Source organism: Neoarius graeffei, chromosome 20, assembly GCF_027579695.1.
Source record: "Neoarius graeffei isolate fNeoGra1 chromosome 20, fNeoGra1.pri, whole genome shotgun sequence".
In the NCBI taxonomy this organism is placed as follows: domain Eukaryota; kingdom Metazoa; phylum Chordata; class Actinopteri; order Siluriformes; family Ariidae; genus Neoarius; species Neoarius graeffei.
This window is the reverse complement of record NC_083588.1, coordinates 54,551,920-54,574,776: the sequence shown is the minus strand read 5'-3', so window position 1 is coordinate 54,574,776 and position 22,857 is coordinate 54,551,920. Positions and strand designations below refer to the sequence as shown.

Here is a 22,857-nt window from a genome sequence, read left to right as displayed (position 1 = left end):
AGAAGCGGAAGCTGCGCGCGAGCTACCTGGTTGCCAGGACAACGCGGATGAACTGCGTTGAAACGTTTAGTGAGAATTTATTTGATGGAAAGTTAACTTTATTTATTGTATCGTGTTTTTTTTTTTTAATTTTCGACAGTAAAACGCCGAGATGATGTAGTTAATACGATGATTATAAAGACGGTGGAATATACGAGTGTGATAATGACGGTGTGTATGAACAATAGCATCATTAGCAACATTAGCAAGCTGTTTGGCTAGTTACATTTTTATGAATAGAGAGGAAAATTTACTCTCGGGTTTCCTTTTAATCGGTTAGCTAGTCAAGCTAAGCAACATAACCTTGCAAGCTTTATGCTAGCAAGCAAATCTAATGTGGTTATTTATTTATTTTTAATATAGTAATGAGCAATTCCAGCGTTATGGACGTGACACTTGAACTCAAAATGGCAACAAACGACCCAGTGCATGTTTTATTGTCTCCCAGTATTTAAACAGGTGTTGCATATTTTAAGGCTGTACCATACTGGAGAAGTGATAGAACAAGAACAATTCCCATAGTACATCTAGGGCATGCCAGAAAATGCCAATAAAAGATGCGTTATGGATGTGACAGAAAAAGTATCACTTTTCTTGGGTGACTGTACATTTTTATCAAACTCTGTGAAATCGTAAACCTAATGTCGAAATGGAGATATCCATTTGATAGAGGGGTCCAAAGTGAATATTAAAAAATCTTTGTTTAAAATATTTTGTATTTCATGCAGAGTTTCGGAAGGAAAAGTCAGCGTTATGGATGTGACGAAATTTCGTTATGGATGTGACGCGTCTGAAATAGACATGGCATATGTTTAGAAAATCAGCAATTTAACCACCATAACCCTTTGAAAAACTCTCTAAATATCAGCTAAAACTATCAAAGTTCTTAAATAATATTTAGGATGGCTATTGTTTTGCTGTTTTGTGGATTTTAGCATACATTTCTGTGGCTTGTGGCAATAATATAGAATTGTACATCATCAAAGTTGATTTTCACTTGGGTTTTACATTATAAGAAAGAAAGACTGACAGTGACATATTAGGTTGGTTACAAATTGGTTCAACTTATTCACATCTGTAAAATACAGGCCTAGGTGAGATCTCTGGGAGTGATTTTGATGTATTACATGTTGCTTTATTTTTGCATGGTGAGGTTGACATTTACATGGAATTGCCCTTATCTTCCTCAGACCTTGCTGTGTATGATATAAGAGGAAAATAACACTTGTGACTCGTGCTGTTATAGGAAAATAATCAACAATGGAAAGTTGAGTTCCTGTCACTACTCTGAAGTTAATTATTTGAAATTTGTACTTAAAAACAATGGTGCAAGCTTTTATATTTCATTATTTAGGTCTATATAGAGACTATATTTACTTAACCTTAAAATCAGACTTCATTATACACTCAAGTGACAAAAATATTAAATGAAGTTACAAAAAATACTAAAACGATAAATAGAAATTATACGCAGTGGTCGAGTTGTAAAATCAAACCGGGGGGATGGTGAAATTTTTAGTCGCGTGTCGACCCATCGGTTGGTCCGTCGTTGGGAAACTGGTTTGCTTGGAGGGTTTGCACACAACGTAGGTCTGTGGACCTTGTTCATTTACCAGACATACAGTATTTTGTGCTGATAGTACACACTGTGTACCCTTTTTATTGTTGTAAAAAACATAATACACTGGTATTTTACTGTAAAACATGCACAGTGTGGATGTCATGTGTCATATTTAGTCAGTCTCCTGGCTGACATACCTACCACATTCTCCATATTAGGGTGAAATCTCATCTCATTATCTCTAGCCGCTTTATCCTTCTACAGGGTCGCAGGCGAGCTGGAGCCTATCCCAGCTGACTACGGGCGAGAGGCGGGGTACACCCTGGACAAGTCGCCAGGTCATCACAGGGCTGACACATAGACACAGACAACCATTCACACTCACATTCACACCTACGCTCAATTTAGAGTCACCAGTTAACCTAACCTGCATGTCTTTGGACTGTGGGGGAAACCGGAGCACCCGGAGGAAACCCACGCGGACACGGGGAGAACATGCAAACTCCGCACAGAAAGGCCCTCGCCGGCCACGGGGCTCGAACCCAGGACCTTCTTGCTGTGAGGCGACAGCGCTAACCACTACACCACCGTGCTGCCTAGGGTGAAATGCAGATGACAAATTTGAAGTGTAACTTCATAGTCATGGTAGGCTTCTTTTAAATCGTTTGGTAAATAATTTATTAAAACCTCAGCAGGCAATGTAAATGAACAACTGAATCTTTTCATATCAAGTCAATAGAATTTTTATTCAAAGCTGAACATTGGGAACATTGAGTTAAATACAGAGGTAGGTAGGGAACGAATAAGCTAAAACAAGCAACAGTAAATTGTAAATCAGCCTTACATGTTGTGACCGGCTCTCTAATGAAGCAATGAAGCCTTCAAAACTGCTAGTGTCGTTTATTTTAGCCTTCCTGTCTTGAATAAAACTTTGTGTTGCCTGAAGAATAACAAACAACCGTCCGGGCTGATTAAATTAATGGCCTTATACAAGAAATCAAAGCTAACATGAACCTGAGTAAGCTGTCGATAGCTGGCTAGACTCCAAACTAACATTCATTATGATAGCTGTGTTGTTATCCGCCGCCCACAAATTAGGCTACATATCGGTACACTGTAAAAAATGTCCGTAGAATTAACAGTGAATTTATGTAAAATCATGACATAAAAAAAAAACTGTAAATACAAAAACAATGAAGCAGTGTGTAATTTACATCAATATACTGTAAAACTCCTAACCAAATACCACTGTTAATTTAACAGTAAGAACTGATCATATTTTTTTGTAGAATTTACAAATTGTTGTAGTTTAAACACAGACAAACTGTAATACTAAAACAGAATGTGATAGTAAAATTACATCATTGCCCTGTTAAAAGAATTAAAAAATGGCCACCATCGTGGCTCAGTCGACTAAGGCCAAGTTTACATTAGACCGTATCTGTCTCATTTTCTTCGCGGATGCACTGTCCGTTTACATTAAAACACCTGGAAACACCAGGAAACGGGAATCCGCCAGCGTCCACGTATTCAATCTAGATCGTGTCTGGTCCGGTGCTGTGTAAACATTGAGATACGCGGATACGCTGTGCTGAGCTCTAGCTGGCGTCGTCATTGGACAACGTCACTGTGACATCCACCTTCCTGATTCGCTGGCGTTGGTCATGTGACGCGACTGCTGAAAAACGGCGCGGACTTCTGCCTTGTATCACCTTTCATTAAAGAGTATAAAAGTATGAAAATACTGCAAATACTGATGCAAATACTGCCCATTGTGTAGTTATGATTGTCTTTAGGCTTGCCATCCTTCCACTTGCAAGTGGTAAGTGATATGCGCTGGGATCACACACACAGCGGCTCAGTCTCGAATCACTGCTTGTGCACTTCACTCGCGCGCTCTGTGAGCTGCACAGGGCCGGAGTGCACACCCTCCAGAGGGCACTCGCTGTTCAGGGCGGAGTGATTTGGAGCGCAGGATGCCTGCGGAGCCGAGCGTATCCGTGTATTGGTGTTGCTGTGTGCACGCAAATCATGTATTGGTGTTGCTGTGTGCACGCTAATCGTTTTAAAAACGTTAATCTGATGATCCGCTGATACGGTCTAATGTAAACCCCACCTAAGGTGCCATACCATGAATCCGGGGACCTGGGTTCGATTCCAACCCAAGGTCATTTCCCGATCCCTCCCTGTCTCTCTCTCCAGCTCATTTCCTGTCTCTACACTGTCCTATCCAATAAAGGTGAAAAAAGCCCCCCCAAAAAATATGTCAAGTAGATCATTGCTTGTAACCATTTTGAATCATTGTTTATTGTACAATGAATATCCGTAAAATTAACAGTTATGTATTGATTATTGTACATTGAATACCTGTAAAATTTACATTTAGTTATCATTAATTGTACATGGAATCCCAGTGAAATGTACAAGTTATTCTGTAATGTTGTTTACATTTCACTGTATTTTTAACAGGATTATTCTGGCAACCACAGCTGCCAGTGTTTTTCCGTAAAAACAACGGATTTTTTTTTTTTACAGTGTAACTTTACAGCATGATAGTGGGCTCACAGAAAGTGTGACTGATATTCGTAACTCTTGACTTACCTCCTGAAATGTTTTTTCTTGCGATCTTAAATCCGAACTTGCTTAGGTCTTGCTGTCCACTCCGCTTGGCCATGATGCTGCAATCCGCTGCTGTCACTGACGCCGAATGAAATAAAAAATAACGGAACCCCAACTGAATGTCACCTTCTCAAACGCTTCACTTGCGCGTGCCCTCTCTCGCGGTAGCTTATTGTATGCTCAGTTTCATCAAAGCTACGTGGAATGGCATTTCTAATTCCAATGTTAAATAGAAGTAATGTCCACATTTATTGATAAAATTGCTCAAGGGAAGGGAGGGGGGGATGCCTGTTTTAGAGGGGGGATGATTTTGACCATTTTTTATTCCAGGGGGGATGGCATCCCCCCCATCCCTCCTCAACTCAAGTACAGATTATAAGTAATCAGTTTGTTGGAAAGCAGTCTAATATTAAAGATCATCCTTCATAACATAGCAATCTGCCCATCGTTACATTTTCTAATTTATTAATGAATAAACCAATAATATGAACTGTCGTTTTATTTTTTCCCCATTCATTTTATCCACATTATTTATATATATATATAGAGGGCGGCACGGTGGTGTAGTGGTTAGCGCTGTCGCCTCACAGCAAGAAGGTCCTGGGTTCGAGCCCCGGGGCTGGCGAGGGCCTTTCTGTGTGGAGTTTGCATGTTCTCCCCGTGTCCGCGTGGGTTTCCTCCGAGTGCTCCGGTTTCCCCCACAGTCCAAAGACATGCAGGTTAGGTTAACTGGTGACTCTAAATTGACCGTAGGTGTGAATGTGAGTGTGAATGGTTGTCTGTGTCTATGTGTCAGCCCTGTGATGACCTGGCGACTTGTCCAGGGTGTACCCCGCCTTTCGCCCGTAGTCAGCTGGGATAGGCTCCAGCTTGCCTGCGACCCTGTAGAAGGATAAAGCGGCTAGAGATAATGAGATGAGATATATATATATATATATATATATTACAGTCCTGTGCACATGTAAAAGAAATGCTGTAGACCAAAAATGGCTTAAAAATAATAAAATGAAATGTTTCAGCATTTTAAAAATAATACTATAAGCAGTAAGCCATAATAAATGAAACCAATTCGATATTTGGTGTGAGACGACCCTTTGCTTTAAAAAAAAAAAAGAGTGCAGTTTTATGCGGAAGTGAGCTGTAGGTTTTATTGAGCATCTTCCAGAACCAGCCACAGTTCTTCTGGACACTTTGACTGTCTCACTCGCTTCCTCATTTTGCACCAAAACCAAGCAGCCTTCATTATGCTTTCTTTTTTAATCTGAAAAGTGCTCTCTTATGTAATATGCTGCTCAGACACAAACTTTTTTTTTTTCTGTAACATTTAATTTTGTGGGCGGCACGGTGGTGTAGTGGTTAGCGCTGTCGCCTAACAGCAAGAAGGTCCGGGTTCGAGCCCCGGGGCCGGCGAGGGCCTTTCTGTGCAGAGTTTGCATGTTCTCCCCGTGTCCACGTGGGTTTCCTCCGGGCGCTCCGGTTTCCCCCACAGTCCAAAGACATGCAGGTTAGGTTAACTGGTGACTCTAAATTGACCGTAGGTGTGAATGTGAGTGTGAATGGTTGTCTGTGTCTATGTGTCAGTCCTGTGATGACCTGGCGACTTGTCCAGGGTGTACCCCGCCTTTCGCCCGTAGTCAGCTGGGATAGGCTCCAGCTTGCCTGCGACCCTGTAGAACAGGATAAAGCGGCTAGAGATAATGAGATGAGATTTAATTTTGTGCTGGAAAACAAACGTTTGGACTCTAAAATGTTTTTGTACCGACTCGATAATGTAGACGTCATAAAACAGAAATCTATAACAAAGTTTCAGGTGCCTAAGACTTTTGTACAGTACTGTAGGTATGTTGAATGTTCTTGTTCTCACTTGTGTTATAGCAGCTATAAGCAGGTGTTCTGTCAACAGCTTCTCTTTTTCCCTTCTATTTTGAAGTTAGTAAAACAAAAAAGGGGGGAAAAAAGCTGCTTGTCATGTTACTGCAAAACAGCAAAGCACAAAGTCTTCTGTCCTAAAGAATTTCAGAAAATGTGCAGATGATTACAAAACGCTGACACTGGAGACTCCTTCAGTGTTTTAAATGTTCAATAAACATCATCTCGGAAAAACCGTCAGCATATCAATAATTATATTTTTCTTTAAAATAACATTTTTAATCCATTTATTATTAGGCTTAGGTTATGTGGCGTGTCCAGTATACAAGTCCCTGTAATTGTGTTGTTGCAATAGGAATGAGTGTGTTAATATAAATCTGTGATTTGCCTTGAAGCTAGGATTACTGTCCGAGCTCTTAGTTTAGAAAATGATTCAACACCTTTTGACCAATCAGAATTGAGAGTTCAACAGCATTGAAGAAGGCTTTATTTGTCACATGTACACTCAAGCACAGTGAAATTCCTCTTCTGTATTTAACCCATCTGAAGCAGTGAACACACACAAGTGAGCAACGAGCACACACACATACCCAGAGCAGTGGGCAGCTATGCTACAGCGCCCAGGGAGCAGTTAGGGTTTAGGTGCCTTGTTCAAGAGCACTAATCAGCCATGATACAGAGGGAGAGGGAAGTGCCGTTCATTCACTCAACTCCCCTCACATTTTTCCTGCCAGTCCCAGGAATCGAACCAGCAACCCTTTGGGCCCAAGTCTGCTTCTCTAACCTTCAGGCCATGTGGTATAAAGACTAATTAACTTGGAAATTGTTTCTTTCTCAGGCCGTCCCATTATGGGCTCTCTCCCTTCCACTCCCTGCCATCATCCTGATCTCCGTTGGACTCTATATGCTGTTTCTTGCAGGTGTCTTATGGTGCCATCACTGTCTCAAGGTGAGCACCTTTTTCCAAAGTCACTTCTCTAAAGGCAAAGAGTCCTGTTTGGTGCTCATGAGAAATATAAATGTAGCTTTTACTGTTGAGCATGACTAAAAATGACTGGCTGTGTTGTATTACATGCATTTAGCAGACGCTCTTATCCAGAGTGACATGCAACATACCCAGAGCAGCCTGGGGAGCATTTGGGGGTTAGGTGCCTTGCTGAAGAGCACTTCAGCTATTCCTGATGGTCCAGGGAATTGAACCGGTGGCCTTTTGGTCCCACAGCTGCTTTTCTAACCATTAGGCCATGGCTTCCTCATGTTAGCGCTGCTCTGTCCCTTCCATTTGCAAAGCTGCTGTAGCTGATACACCTGTACCTGCATCATACACACTGCCGTTTCAGGGTCACCGTTGGTCAGTGGTGGTCCTACCGTGGTCTCTTTCCATTAATAAATAGGGTACAAGAGGAGTGAGATATTGCACATATCAACAGATAGCGATGTGACTGTATGTATCTTCTGATCTCTTTTCTTGCAGACCCAGTGCAATCCTCAGTGTACATTCTGCTGCCCGAGCGTATCTCCTTTAGAGTACTGTCACATGTGCGCTCAGTCATGTGACTGCCGCCCACCGACTCTTCACACGTGCCTTGACCACTCCTGCCCCACTTCTAATGTAAGAACCATCAGATTTCTGTTGAGGTTTTGGACCAGGTAGGAAATAAGAAGTTGTCCAAATTCAAAACGATCTCCACATCATCTTGTATTTGTAACATCATATATCGCCATATATCAGATCGATGATATGACGTAAGCCTGGTGTATGTCGCTGCTCTGATGAAGAGGCAGCACGTGTGGTTGAAGGTAACGCGAGAGGTTCAGAGAGCAGTGGAGTGAGTGTGCAGAGAAACTGGCAGCAAACTAAAGTACTACTTTGGCTACGACGTTGTTCGGGAAAACTATGTTCGCTTAAAGATGGATTTTAAGAGGCAGTTAAAGTCACTCTTAGCCTTAAGAGGCTTTCGGGAAACCTACTGAGACATGTACACTCCTGGATAGCACTTTGCTTGCAAGTCAAGGTGCAGATCACATGTCACTGTGCGCCCAAGTTGCCCTCATCCTTGCTATTGAAGGAGAACTGAAGGCAAATTTTTTTTTTATCATCAAAATTCTATTTATCTCAGGGTCATTCCATGTCAAATCTCCAAATGCTCCCACTCGACCATTTCAGATTTGGCTGAAAAAATTCCAGGAGGTTCACACACTTCCCAGGAAAAGTCCCAAATTTTAGCTCCCAACTCCTTATAGTTTTGTCATAAAAAATATTTTTGCAACTAACCTCGGACCCGTTTTGAGCAGAGTTTTTGGGGAGCCACTTTGAGATTGCTGTATCTAGAAAAGTATTTTAAGTTAGGACCTTCAAATTTTCAAGGGCCAAAATCTGGCACCAGTACTTGTAGAATATGGACCTTTACGTGTGTGCTTTTGGTTTATCATAGAATTCTGGGGGCTTGAATTTGCTCGGAAATTCTACACTACGCTCTGTGGCAGCATATTTGAAGGACTGTGGAAAGTGCAATTTCAAAGACAGAGGCTTGATATTGCACAGACACCTTCCCATATATACTGTGTACTTTGTATTCTAAAACTGCCCCTCTGTGATGAGCGGTTTGGAAGATATTAAAGTTTAAAAATGGAAAAAATTAATTTGGTGACGTTTTTGGCATGTTATAGCAAAAAAAAGACAGCATCCACCAACATAAAATTGACTGTTTGAGAAAGATTAGACGTCTGTTTTTAACATATCCAAAATTTGTGATGGTGTTCTGCCTTATTTTTGCAAAATAATTTTTTGAAAATGTGGTGTTCGCATACACACATACACATACACGATTCATAGCCTATGAAAGCATTTTCAAATGCTAACAAAATGCCCCGAATTAATGACACACAACTTAAACTCAACAAAATGCTTCATTTGGTTCATGGTAAACTATACCTGAAGGATAACCTATAAGCAACCTTTAGATACTGAAATATTGGAGCTCCAATATGGGTGAAAACTGAAACTTGTTTTCATTACAACATTTCTGTTGTACCATAATTTAGAAGAAAAAGCAAACTGTATGCTTCAGTTGTATTTATCCATGATAAAAAGTCTTTGACAGTCCAGTAGAATTGATTATCATCATTATGGATTATTATGATTGATTTATTATGATTTGACATGGAATGACCCCTCATTTTATTAAATATAGGAGCGCATTTTTGATCGCCATTTTGTCGCTGCTATAGCAAGTTATGAGTGTTTGAAATATGCTCTGTAATATATCAGTCCATATGTCAAAGCAACGGCCGTAAACGAGATTCGTTGAGACCTGTGCGAGACATCGGAGGACGGTAGTAAAACGTACAGCGGAAATCAAAGCGACCAACATCTGCCAACGTTCTCAAAAGACGCGCGCGCCCTCTTTCGAATGCTGATGTAATCAAGCCGGAAGTTTTGTTTGTTTTGATAGCAATCAGGTAAGTTTGAAAAAAGTAGGCCGTAATCGTCATTTAAACTCGGTTTTGTGCAATATTTCGTTTGGAAAACAGTTTTCAAAATGGTGGCTCTGACACGTGGCTGACACTTCACGTTTCAAAGTCTCGCACAAGTCTCGTGAAGATCACGCGGATAAGCGACGCCTGCCGTGGACCAAACGAACTAAATTCAACACGGCTAAAAACCGAATAGGCCGATAAGTATAATATTTAATTGCAATTAGCTGCCAATACGAGTCACGATATAAGGTTACTACAACCCCGATTCCAAAAAAGTTGGGACAAAGTACAAATTGTAAATAAAAACGGAATGCAATCATTTACAAATCTCAAAAACTGATATTGTATTCACAATAGAACATAGACAACATATCAAATGTCGAAAGTGAGACATTTTGAAATTTCATGCCAAATATTGGCTCATTTGAAATTTCATGACAGCAACACATCTCAAAAAAGTTGGGACGGGGCAATAAGAGGCTGGAAAAGTTAAAGGTACAAAAAAGGAACAGCTGGAGGACCAAATTGCAACTCATTAGGTCAATTGGCAATAGGTCATTAACATGACTGGGTATAAAAAGAGCATCTTGGAGTGGCAGCGGCTCTCAGAAATAAAGATGGGAAGAGGATCACCAATCCCCCTAATTCTGCGCCGACAAATAGTGGAGCAATATCAGAAAGGAGTTCGACAGTGTAAAATTGCAAAGAGTTTGAACAGATCATCATCTACAGTGCATAATATCATCAAAAGATTCAGAGAATCTGGAAGAATCTCTGTGCGTAAGGGTCAAGGCCGGAAAACCATACTGGGTGCCCGTGATCTTCGGGCCCTTAGACGGCACTGCATCACATACAGGCATGCTTCTGTATTGGAAATCACAAAATGGGCTCAGGAATATTTCCAGAGAACATTATTTGTGAACACAATTCACCGTGGCATCCGCCATTGCCAGCTAAGACTCAATAGTTCAAAGAAGAAGCCGTATCTAAACATGATCCAGAAGCGCAGGCGTCTTCTCTGGGCCAAGGCTCATTTAAAATGGACTGTGGCAAAGTGGAAAACTGTTCTGTGGTCAGACGAATCAAAATTTGAAGTTCTTTATGGAAATCAGGGACGCCGTGTCAGTCGGACTAAAGAGGAGAAGGACGACCCAAGTTGTTATCAGCGCTCAGTTCAGAAGCCTGCATCTCTGATGGTATGGGGTTGCATTAGTGCGTGTGGCATGGGCAGCTTACACATCTGGAAAGACACCATCAATGCTGAAAGGTATATCCAGGTTCTAGAGCAACATATGCTCCCATCCAGACGACGTCTCTTTCAGGGAAGACCTTGCGTTTTCCAACATGACAATGCCAAACCACATACTGCATCAATTACAGCATCATGGCTGCGTAGAAGAAGGGTCCGGGTACTGAACTGGCCAGCCTGCAGTCCAGATCTTTCACCCATAGAAAACATTTGGCGCATCATAAAACGGAAGATACGACAAAAAAGACCTAAGACAGTTGAGCAACTAGAATCCTACATTAGACAAGAATGGGTTAACATTCCTATCCCTAAACTTGAGCAACTTGTCTCCTCAGTCCCCAGACGTTTACAGACTGTTGTAAAGAGAAAAGGGGATGTCTCACAGTGGTAAACATGGCCTTGTCCCAACTTTTTTGAGATGTGTTGTTGTCATTAAATTAAAAATCACCTAATTTTTCTCTTGAAATGATACATTTTCTCAGTTTAAACATTTGATATGTCATCTATGTTCTATTCTGAATAAAATATGGAATTTTTAAACTTCCACATCATTGCATTCCATTTTTATTTACAATTTGTACTTTGTCCCAACTTTTTTGGAATCGGGGTTGTAAAACCCGAAAACGTAATTGAACAACACATTAATTAAGAAATAAAGCAAATTTAAAAATGACTTCAGTTCTCCTTTAAAAGGTACAGTTTAAACACTATGAGATCTCAGATATTGTATAAAACTCGGCATGAGGCGTTCCTTAAGAGCAGCACACAGCAACATCCAACATGAACAGAGTTAATATTGAATAGGAGGTTATTCTACGTGTACTTAAAAAAAAATACTCGTACTCAGGCTAGAAAAATAGTACCGATATATCTGTAGTCTCATAATATTTAAAGGTGATGCGTAACATTTTCTGATTGATTTACTACACAGAAAAAACAAACACACATCACATTCTGTTTGAATGTACTGGTTTCATGAAATGACCCTGTGTGCTGCAGTGTGCCATGTGGGATTGCACCTGCACCCCTCAGCCACCGCAGTGTGACTCCATCAACTGCTTATGCTGCGAGATCAAGTTCAAATAGAGACAGAACGGAGGATTTGTACATTCCAAGTACAAAAGGTTTCCAGAGACCGATGGATCCATCGATGTGATCATGTGTTCAGAAGTGCATTTGTTCTTATGTTTACAGTGAGTACAGTATGTGCTTCTTTTCTTCATTCATTGCACATTTAGTTCAACACATTCTTTTTGTTTCGAATGCCTTCGTGATTTATGTTTACTGACATTCCATGCTTTTTTTTTCTTTTTCATGTCAGTGTTCAGGTTCTTGCCTTCTTCTGATCTTTAACCTAGTAAAGGCTTTGTTCCAGTGTTTATTAACAGCAAACGTGAGATATTACCCGTGCTGAATTTCCCACCGTTTATACCAGCATTATATATCTATATCCAGTCTTTTTAATTTATCCATGAGATTGAAAGTTCTTATAGCAAAGAAAAGTTGGGACACCGTGTAAAACATAAATAAAAACAGAATGTGAGAATTTGCAAATCATGGAAACTCGATATTTCATTGAAAGTAGTATAAAGACAACATATCAAATGCTGAAACTGAGAAATGTTATTGTGTTTTTGAAAAATATATGCTCATATTGAATTTGATGTCAGCAACACATTTCAAAAAAGTTGGGACAGGGCAACAAAAGACTGAAAAACTAATTTGGTTAATTGGCAACAGGTCAGTAACATGATTGGGTATAAAAAGAGCATCCAAGAGAGGTGGAGTCTCTCAGAAGTAAAGATGGGGAGGGGTTCACGCTCTGTGGGGTGGGGTGGTGGCAAACAATTTAAGAATAACGTTCCTCAATGTAAAATTGTAAAGAATTTGGGGATCACATCATCTACGGTACATAATATCATTAAAAGATTCAGAGAATCTGGAGAAATCTCTGTATGCAAGAGACAAGGTTGAAAACTGACACTGGATGCCTGTGATCTTCAGGCCCTCAGGCAACACTGCATTAAAAGCAGATACGTGTCTGTAGTGGAAATCACTGTATGGGCTCAGGAACATTTCAGAAAACCATCGTCTGTGAAAACAGTTCATTACTGCATCCACAAATGCAAGTTAAAACCAGATATAAACAATTTCCAGAAACACCACCACCTTCTCTGGGCCCGAGCTCTTTTACGATGGACTGAAGCGAAGTGGAAAATTGTCCCGAGGTCTGACAAATCTCATCTCATCTCATTATCTCTAGCCGCTTTATCCTTCTACAGGGTCGCAGGCAAGCTGGAGCCTATCCCAGCTGACTACGGGCGAAAGGCGGGGTACACCCTGGACAAGTCGCCAGGTCAACACAGGGCTGACACATAGACACAGACAACCATTCACACTCACATTCACACCTACGGTCAATTTAGAGTCACCAGTTAACCTAACCTGCATGTCTTTGGACTGTGGGGGAAACCGGAGCACCTGGAGGAAACCCACGCGGACACGGGGAGAACATGCAAACTCCACACAGAAAGGCCCTCGCCGGCCACGGGGCTCGAACCCAGGACCTTCTTGCTGTGAGGCGACAGCGCTAACCACTACACCACCGTGCCGCCCCGTCTGACAAATCAAAAGTAGAAATTCTTTTTATAAATCATGGACACCGTGTCCTCCAGGTTAAAGAGTAGAAGGACCATCCGGCTTATCAGTGTACAGTTCAAAAGCCAGCGTCTGTGATGGTATGAGGGTGCATTAGTGCATATGACGTGGGTAGCTTGTACATCTGGGAAGGCATCATTAATGCTGAATGATATATACACGTTTCAGAGCAATATGCTGCCATCCAGACAAAATCTTTTTCAAGGAAGGCCTTCCTTCTTTTAGCAGGACAATGCCAAACTGCTTTCTGCACATATTAAAACTGCATGGTTCCGTAGTAAAAGAGTCCGGGTGCTAAACTGGCCTGCCTGCAGTCTAACCTGTCTCCCATTTAAAACATTTGGTGCATTATGAAGCGCAAGATATGACAAAGGAGACCCCAAAGTGTTGAGCAACTGAAATTGAAATGGGACAACATTTCTCAAAACCTACAGCAACTGGTCCTCACAGTTCCCAAACGTTTACAGTGTGTTGTTAAAAGTAGAGGTGATGCAACACAGTGGTAAACATGCCCCTGTCCCAAATTTTTTTGAAATGGTGTTGCTGACATCCAATTCAAAATGAGCATATGTTTTTAAAAAAATTAAGAATTTTCAGTTTCAACATTTGATATGTTGCCTTTTGTACTATTTTCAATGAAATATAGGGTTTCCATGATTTGCAAATTATCACGTTCTGTTTTTATTTACAGTTTACACAGGATCCCAACTTTTTTGGAATCAGGGTTGTACTTATTCAGATATATAGAACTGAGCTGACAAAGGGAACCGTGTTTTTGTGGTTCTGACACTTTTTTTTTTAATCTGTCCATTTGAAATAATAAGCAGAAGTCACTGTGTTTACAGTAATGATATTGCACTTGCTGTGTCCTGTGTATTTCTGCTGTGACAGCACTATCACTAGTTTTCTAGAATTGATTTTATGGATTTCTTATTTTATTTTTGTATTTGTGTGCTGTATCGTCTTTAAACTGTTAAATAAATGTTTTCATTTTTAAACGTGTGCACGCCATTTGTGTTCCTGCCTACTGTCCCATTTCAGTTGAAGATTTTCTCCTATACACCAGGTCCACAGCGAATTCGTTCAGTTACCTCTTTCTCCTGGTCACGGCTGCAGTGAATCCGGAGTTTATCACAAGAACGCTGTCCATAGAATTAGGTTAAGATGAAATGTGCTTTGGTTGTACACTGACATTTTTCACCTTGTTAACTTTAATAATAGCTGATGATTTTTATCAAAAGATACTCCTGAATAAAATTATTTGATTTACGTTCTGACCAGTATCTAGAGAAAAGAGTACTTGAATGATATGAGGATTAGATATGATTATTTTACATGCGATTATACACACACGGGCCGCTTTATTAGGAACACCCATGCATCCACCTGCTGTTTTATGTGGTTCTCTAATCAACCGATCCCTTGACAGCAGCACAATGCATACAATCACGCAGATACAAATCAAGAGCTTCAGTTAATGTTCACTTCAAACATCAGAATGGGGAAAAACTGTGATCTCAAAGTGTGACTTTCTTTCACTGTGGCATGAGTGTTGGTTTCAGCCAGATGGACTGGTTTGAGTCTTTCAGAAACTGCTGATCTCCTGCGGTTTTCACACACAACAGTCTTGGGAGTTTACACAGAATGGTGCGAAAAACAAAAAAACATTGAGTGAGTGAGTGAGTGACAGTTTTGTGGGTGGAAACAAATGCCTTATTGAGAAGAGAGGTCGGAGGAAAAGTCAAGTCAACTTTGTCAAATATGCTATACATGCTCGACATACAGCACAGATGAAATATCAGTCCTCTCTGACCCACGGTGCAAACAGGCAATGCAATAAATAAAAATAGAATAATTGGAAAAAAACAACAACAATATAAACAGTATAAACACTCTAGATAGGAACTAGACATAGACTAAACACTCAAACAATATAAACAGTATAAACACTAGATAAGAAGACAGACTAAACACTCAGACAATATAAATAGAGTAAACACTAGATATGAACTAGACATAGACTAACTATATATATATATATATATATATATATATATATATATATGGGGCGGCACGGTGGTGTAGTGGTTAGCGCTGTCGCCTCACAGCAAGAAGGTCCTGGGTTCGAGCCCTGGGGCCGGCGAGGGCCTTTCTGTGTGGAGTTTGCATGTTCTCCCCGTGTCCGCGTGGGTTTCCTCCGGGTGCTCCGGTTTCCCCCACAGTCCAAAGACATGCAGGTTAGGTTAACTGGTGACTCTAAATTGACCATAGGTGTGAATGTGAGTGTGAATGGTTGTCTGTGTCTATGTGTCAGCCCTGTGATGACCTGGCGACTTGTCCAGGGTGTACCCCGCCTTTCGCCCATAGTCAGCTGGGATAGGCTCCAGCTTGCCTGCGACCCTGTAGAACAGGGGTTCTCAACCTTTTGCAACCTGGGCCCCACCAAAACTGGTTCATTGCAGTTGGGGGCCCCTCTTCTCGCCCCGCCCCCATCCCCCCCAAACACACTCACCCGCAGTGACACCACCCGACCTACAGCACCTTATATCGACCGATAGATAGATAGATAGATAGATAGATAGATAGATAGATAGATAGCCCTGGGCTAGATTATTATTATTATTATTATTAGTAGTAGTAGTAGTAGTAGTAGCAGCAGTAGTAGCATTATCCATTCCATAGAAATACATAGGCCTATTATCATTATTAGGCTATTGTTATAATTGGCAGTAGCACCACATTTCTAATCTGCTTTCGGGCATTATTATAATTATTATAATTATTATTATTATTATTATGGCCTATTATCATTACTAAGCTGTTGGCAGTAGTACAAGACTTATGTTCTTTCAGGCATTATTATTATTATTAGGCCTATTATTATTATTATTATTATTATTGCTGTTGTTGATATTATTATTATTATTATTATTATTATTATTATGCTATTATTATTAATAAGCATCATTATTATTATTATTATTATTATTATTATTATTATTATTAGTGTTTTTATTAGGTATTTTATTAGGCTTATCATTAGCTGGCTATTGATATCATTGGGAATTGGGACCAGGCGTGAATTTAGGTTTTACTTTTTACTGTGCCTTTGTGATCTGCATTTGCGTTAATGCGAGACCTGAGCCTGCTTTGCCTTACAAAGATCCTCAATTCTTGGCGAAATGTTTGACAAGCACAGTCTCAAGTCATCCTCAATTTGCGCATGATTGCGATATTTCGTTTTGAGCGCAGTCATTTTTGAAAATCCTGCCTCACACAAGTAGGTCGATGCGAATGGGATGAGCAGTTTCAAGGCTACGTCACACAGTTGCGGGTACTCCTGCATCAATGCTGCCCAGAATGTCGAAAGAGGGCATGAGGTGAAGACTGCCTTAAGTCTACTGTCACTCTTCAGCTCAATAAGCTGTTCCTGCATGTCAACTGGAAGTTCGTCAGCAGTACACACAAATGGATCTCGAACCCACGCAAAAGAGCGATAATCCTCTGTGAAGTATGCCGCAAACTGTTTTCTCATTACCGACAGGTGCTCTGACGCTGCTTGAAAGACAGATGAGAAATCGTGGGAAGTGCCTGCATTACTGATAAAGTCTGCAAGGCTTGGGAACATATCACAGTTCCCCCGACTGATGCGGCCACACCAGAGGTCAAGTTTTTGCTTGAAGGCATCCACTTTCTCTGCGAGAAGCAAAATGTGAGTTTCTCGGCCTTGCAAAGACCGGTTCAAGCCATTCAAGCGGTCAAATATATCAACCAAATAGGAGAGACACGCCAGCCACAAAGGGTCATCCAGATTTTTCACCAGGTCTGAATTGATTTGTGTCAAAAACCGCTTCACCTTATCTCGCAGCTCATACAAACGTTGTAACACCCGCCCCCTGGACAGCCAGCGAACCTCAGTGTGCAGAAGCAGCTGTTCGTGCTCTGACCCCATCTCCTGACAGAGGACCTCAAACAAGCGAGAGTTTAGCGGCCGTGACTTGATGAGGTTGATCATTTTTACTGATTGGTTCAGCACGGATTCCAACAGAGACGGCATTTTTTTTGCAGCGAGTGCTTCGTGATGAACCATGCAATGGGTCCATTTTACAAGTGGAGCTACCTGCTTAACGCGAGCAGCTAGACCTTGCTCACGGCCCGTCATTGCTCATGCGCCATCCGTGCACAAGCCAACGCATCGGTCCCACGCCAACCCATTCTCGCGAATAAATGAATCAAGGACATTGAAGATGGCCTCTCCAGTTGTGTGTGACTGAAGAGGGTGGCAAAAAAGGACATCCTCCTCAATTAATTTATCCCTGACATACCTGACATATGTAAGAAGCTGTGCCTGTCCAGCAATATTGGTAGACTCATCCAACTGCAAGGCATAGTATGGACTATTTTTAATAAACTGTATTAATTGCTCTCTGATATCATTGGACATATCAGCAATTCTCCGAGCAACTGTGTCATTTGAAAGTGGCACGGTGCCTAATTTGTCTGCTGCACTATCCCCGAAGAATATTCTGCACATGTCCTGCGCAGCTGGCAAAACGAATTTCTCGGCATCAGTGTGCGGTTTGCCTAGCTTACCTATTCTTTTTGCCACCACATATGATGCCTCCAGGCACTGCTTAGATACAGTGCTGTGCACGGAAACTGTTGCCTGTTGCTGATGCAGGCCATCACGCTTTCTTTGAAAGTATTCAAGCGGTTTGTCCTTCAGGCCAGCATGCTTCGTTTCGAGGTGCCTTTTAAGTTTGCATGGCTTCATGCTTTCGTTTGCCAGCACCTCGGCACACACGACACACTGAGGACGAAGATCAGAGGTGACAGTAAAACCAAACTGCAGGTATGATTCATCGTACCTCCGAAGCTTTCTCGCAGCTGGTGGTAGACCTACGTCAGTTGTCTTGGGTTTTTTGACAAGAAATCTATCCATTTTGTTAAAGTATTTGTGAATAAACGTGTGTAATAAAGTTGTAACGATAAGTCTGTAGTAGGTTAAGTCTGTAGTAGGCTAAGGGGGCTAACCAGAGGGAACGTATGGGGCTTATCAGTGAGAAACACGATCAATATCTTTATTCGGGGATTTTATAGTTGCAAATTTTAACGAGGTGTGAATGGTGTACTTACTTGTGTGAGTGTGTGTGTTAGTGTGTGTGGGACAGTTGGATTTTTCACACGCAGGGTGAAAAAGGCAAAGGGGTAGTAGACTAGCAGTAAGAAAACAACAAAAACAACAAATTATTTGGGTAGAGCTGAAATGGGGAAAGCAAAAATACAGTGTGGGGTAGTAGTCTTTAAAAAGACTGTTTGGGTTTTGTGCTGTATCGATGAATTGATGATAGTAGACTAGCGAGAGTCGGCACGAGTTAACTCGGCAAGAAACCAGACTAGTGCGTGTGTGGCAAGCACTCACACGGTGGCCACGGTATGCAGACTCACTCACATGACGTTGCGTCATGTTCGCGTCACGGGCTTAAAATAACCTACACACAAGATTTTATGATAGATTGATGATAGATTTTATAATAGTATTGATTTGTATGTAATAGTCCAATGTCCTGCATTTTGACATGGGTAAATGTGTTGCATCTGCTTAGCTACTATAGCCTGTTAGCCCCAGATTTTTTTTTCCTCCATACATGAAGCCTACTCGCGACCCCCCTGGAGTACCTCCGCGCCCCACCAGGGGGGCGCGCCCCCCCGGTTGAGAACCACTGCTGTAGAAGGATAAAGCGGCTAGAGATAATGAGATGAGATATATATATATATATATATATATATATATATATATACACACACACACACATAAATTTGGTTCAAATAACCAATTATGGCCAGGAAGGATAACCAAAAATGGCCAGGAAGGATATAGTAACTCATAGCAACTCTTTACAACCGTGGTGAGCAGAAAAGCATCTCAGCATGCAACAGCAGAAGACCACACTGGGGTCCACTCCTGCAGCCAAGAACAGGGATCTCAGAATCAAGAACAAGTTCCTATTAAAGTGGCCGGTGAGTGTGTATTGAGTTTTTAATATGATATGAAGAGTTGAGTAGTCTTGTAAACTTTCACATATTTTGTGAGGAAGCATCATTCTCCTCACAGGCTGAAGTATCGATGTTCCTTGGGGACTAATATCCTAATATACTCACCAATCAATGTAAAAAATGTGCAATGTATAAACTGATGCAGTTATAAGAAGACATAAGCTTCAATTAATTTTCACATCAAACACCAGCAGCCGGTTTCACTAAAGTAGTTTAGACTGGTCTATGGGTTAAGATAGGTCTTAAGTTTCTTTATAGACCAGTCTAATGCAAGTAAGACAGTTTCACAAAAAGTTAAGACTAATTTTTTAAGTCTAATTTTAGGCTTAAAAAGTAAGACACACTCCCCCCAGTCTAATATGGGTCTAAGAAAGCTTGAAATGTTAAGGCAGTGAAGTACATTGCAAGTATGTAATACACAAATTTAGGCTATTATAATCTAACTATAAAGCATTCAATAAAGAACAAACAGTGTAATGCCAGCTTATTCATTTTATTACTTATAAATAAATATATATAAATAATATAAATATATCAATTCATTTATGCATATAATTACATCACCACTCATCACTTATCTCTCTCATAAACTCACATTACTACATCACTCCTCCATCTGCACGAGTCTCTTCAATTTAAGTTGCAGTCTTTCCTTTTCGAGCTGCAAGACCTCAATCTCCAGAAGAAGTTTTTTCTCCTCCAGATGAAGGTTGTTGTATTGCTTGTCAAGCACCATGGCCATGGTGGTGGTGGCAGATGTCTGGGAGTCCTCCACAACCGGTTCAGGGATCAAGGAAACTTAAAAAAAAAAAATCAGACCAAGGTTTTCATTATTAGAAACTGTAGTCACACCACATAGTATTTAAGTCAGCTTGTTCCAAACGTCTTTCTTTACATGTACTACCTACTGTAGCAGAATTTAAATCTATTTATATATAAAAATATATCAATTCAGGCGGCACGGTGGTGTAGTGGTTAGCGCTGTCGCCTCACAGCAAGAAGGTCCTGGGTTCGAGCCCCGGGGCCGGCGAGGGCCTTTCTGTGTGGAGTTTGCATGTTCTCCCCGTGTCCGCGTGGGTTTCCTCCGGGTGCTCCGGTTTCCCCCACAGTCCAAAGACATGCAGGTTAGGTTAACTGGTGACTCTAAATTGACCGTAGGTGTGAATGTGAGTGTGAATGGTTGTCTGTGTCTATGTGTCAGCCCTGTGATGATCTGGCGACTTGTCCAGGGTGTACCCCGCCTTTCGCCCATAGTCAGCTGGGATAGGCTCCAGCTTGCCTGCGACCCTGTAGAAGGATAAAGCGGCTAGAGATAATGAGATGAGATGAATATATCAATTCAACCAACAACTATACAACGTTGGTCAAACCAACGACTGTATAGTCTATGGGTCAAACCTATGTTCCATCGTTTAGTAACAGACCTTGGAATCAACCGAGTGGAATAGCTATTTCGCCATCGCAAGGTAACTGTAGCTTAGCTCAGTGCTGTGGGAACATAATCGCCCCTACTGTTTATGCTGAAATGACAATAAAACCCCACTTGACAACGTTTATAACTTAAACAAGACTCTACCTGTAATTTCCTCCTGATCGGTAGGCTCTTCGTGTAGTGTCACATCCGCGCAGGTACTGGGTGATGACAACTCTAAGGGTGAAGGAGCCTCAGCTTCAACGTTGCTAGGGGAGTTGCTGCTGGGTCTGGCGAAGCCGGTTACTCCGCTCTCCTTTCACTCCCCAGAATAAGGGCGACTCATCGCCATAAATGTTGATGACCATTTCGGTGGTTACTTTTAGTTTCCGTTTCTGCACGGCAGCAACATCTCTTCTCGCAGATGAATTAACGCTATTCACAGACGACGTTATTTTTTTCCCCACACTTCATGTTTTTTCTTATTGCTACATTCTTCGCTGAATTTGCCTAATAAAACGTCTTTGTAGGAATTAAATTCCTCTAATATAGCCAGATTTTCCGAGTGGCTAAACGGCACTGAACGACCACTGTCCGCCATTTTTTTTGTTTTGAAAAGAGTCTTAAAATACCCACAATCCTTTGCAGCATAGTACGACTTAAGATAGTCGGAGTCTTAACTGCTTTGTGCAACAGTATTTGTTAGACGTCTATGCTAAGCCTGACTATACCCGCTGTCTAAGTTAAAGTCATAGGCCAAGTTTACATTAGACCGTATCTGTCTCGTTTTCTTCGCGGATGCACTGTCCGTTTACATTAAACCGCCTGGAAACGCCGGGAAACGGGAATCCGCCAGCGTCCACGTATTCAATCCAGATCGTGTCTGGTCCGGTGCTGTGTAAACATTGAGATACGCGGATACGCTGTGCTGAGCTCTAGCTGGCGTCGTCATTGGACAACGTCACTGTGACATCCACCTTCCTGATTCGCTGGCGTTGGTCATGTGACGCGACTGCTGAAAAACGGCGCGGACTTCCGCCTTGTATCACCTTTCATTAAAGAGTATAAAAGTATGAAAATACTGCAAATACTGATGCAAATACTGCCCATTGTGTAGTTATGATTGTCTTTAGGCTTGCCATCCTTCCACTTGCAAGTGGTAAGTGATATGCGCTGGGATCACACACACAGCGGCTCAGTCCCGAAAACACTGCTTGTGCACTTCACTCGCGCGCTCTGTGAGCTGCGCAGGGCCGGAGTGCGCACCCTCCAGAGGGGACTCGCTGTTCAGGGCGGAGTGATTTGGAGCGCAGGATGCCTGCGGAGCCGAGCGTATCCGTGTATTGGCGTTGCTGTGTGCACGCGAATCGTGTATTGGCGTTGCTGTGTGCACGCTAATCGTTTTAAAAACGTTAATCTGATGATCCGCTGATACGGTCTAATGTAAACCCCACCATAATCTAACTTAGTGAAACCGGCTGCAGAACAGGAAAAAACATTTAATGACTGTGGCGTAGCTTTTGCTGATTTGAGTGCTTCAAAAACTGCTGATCTCCTGGGATTTTCACACACGACAATCTCTAGATTTTACACAGAATGGTGCAAGGGAAAGAAAAAGCCGTAATGGTGTGGAAAAAGTCCAGTGAGCAGTAGTTTAGTGAGCGAAAATGGTTTGTTGACTGGGTCAACCTGACAACTGAAAAAAAAAAAAAACCAAACACCTTCTTTACAACCGTGGTGAGCAGAAAAGCATTTTGAGGTGGATGAGCTCCAAGCAGAAGAAGATATTGAGCTCCACTTCTATCAGCTGAGAATATTACAGTGGGTACAGGATCACCGAAACTGGACAGTTGAAGATTGGAAAAATGTCACTTCTTGTTTTTTTTTCCTGTTTGTTTTTTCCCCCCAATGTCC

The 22,857-nt window shown here is 41.5% G+C and overlaps 1 protein-coding gene across 1 annotated transcript; it reads left to right on the top strand.

Moving 5' to 3' along the window:
• si:ch211-198p11.6 (uncharacterized) lies at window positions 1-14,473 on the top strand. Its single transcript, XM_060902668.1, has 4 exons — window positions 1-210; window positions 6,927-7,037; window positions 7,563-7,700; window positions 11,817-14,473. The coding sequence occupies exons 1-4, from the start codon at window positions 169-171 to the stop codon at window positions 11,901-11,903; spliced, it is 378 nt and encodes a 125-aa protein (XP_060758651.1). The 5' UTR covers window positions 1-168; the 3' UTR covers window positions 11,904-14,473.
• Window positions 14,474-22,857: the final 8,384 nt, after the last annotated feature.

What these genes read in the sequence shown, in the direction of transcription:
- si:ch211-198p11.6 (XM_060902668.1), top strand. Translation starts at nt 169, where the DNA reads ATGATTATAAAGACGGTGGAATATACGAGTGTGATAATGACG. An exon ending in ATACGAGTGTGATAATGACG is followed by an intron (nt 211 to 6,926) that starts GTGTGTATGAAC and finishes TTTCTTTCTCAG; the next exon opens with GCCGTCCCATTATGGGCTCT. An exon ending in ACTCCTGCCCCACTTCTAAT is followed by an intron (nt 7,701 to 11,816) that starts GTAAGAACCATC and finishes TGTGTGCTGCAG; the next exon opens with TGTGCCATGTGGGATTGCAC.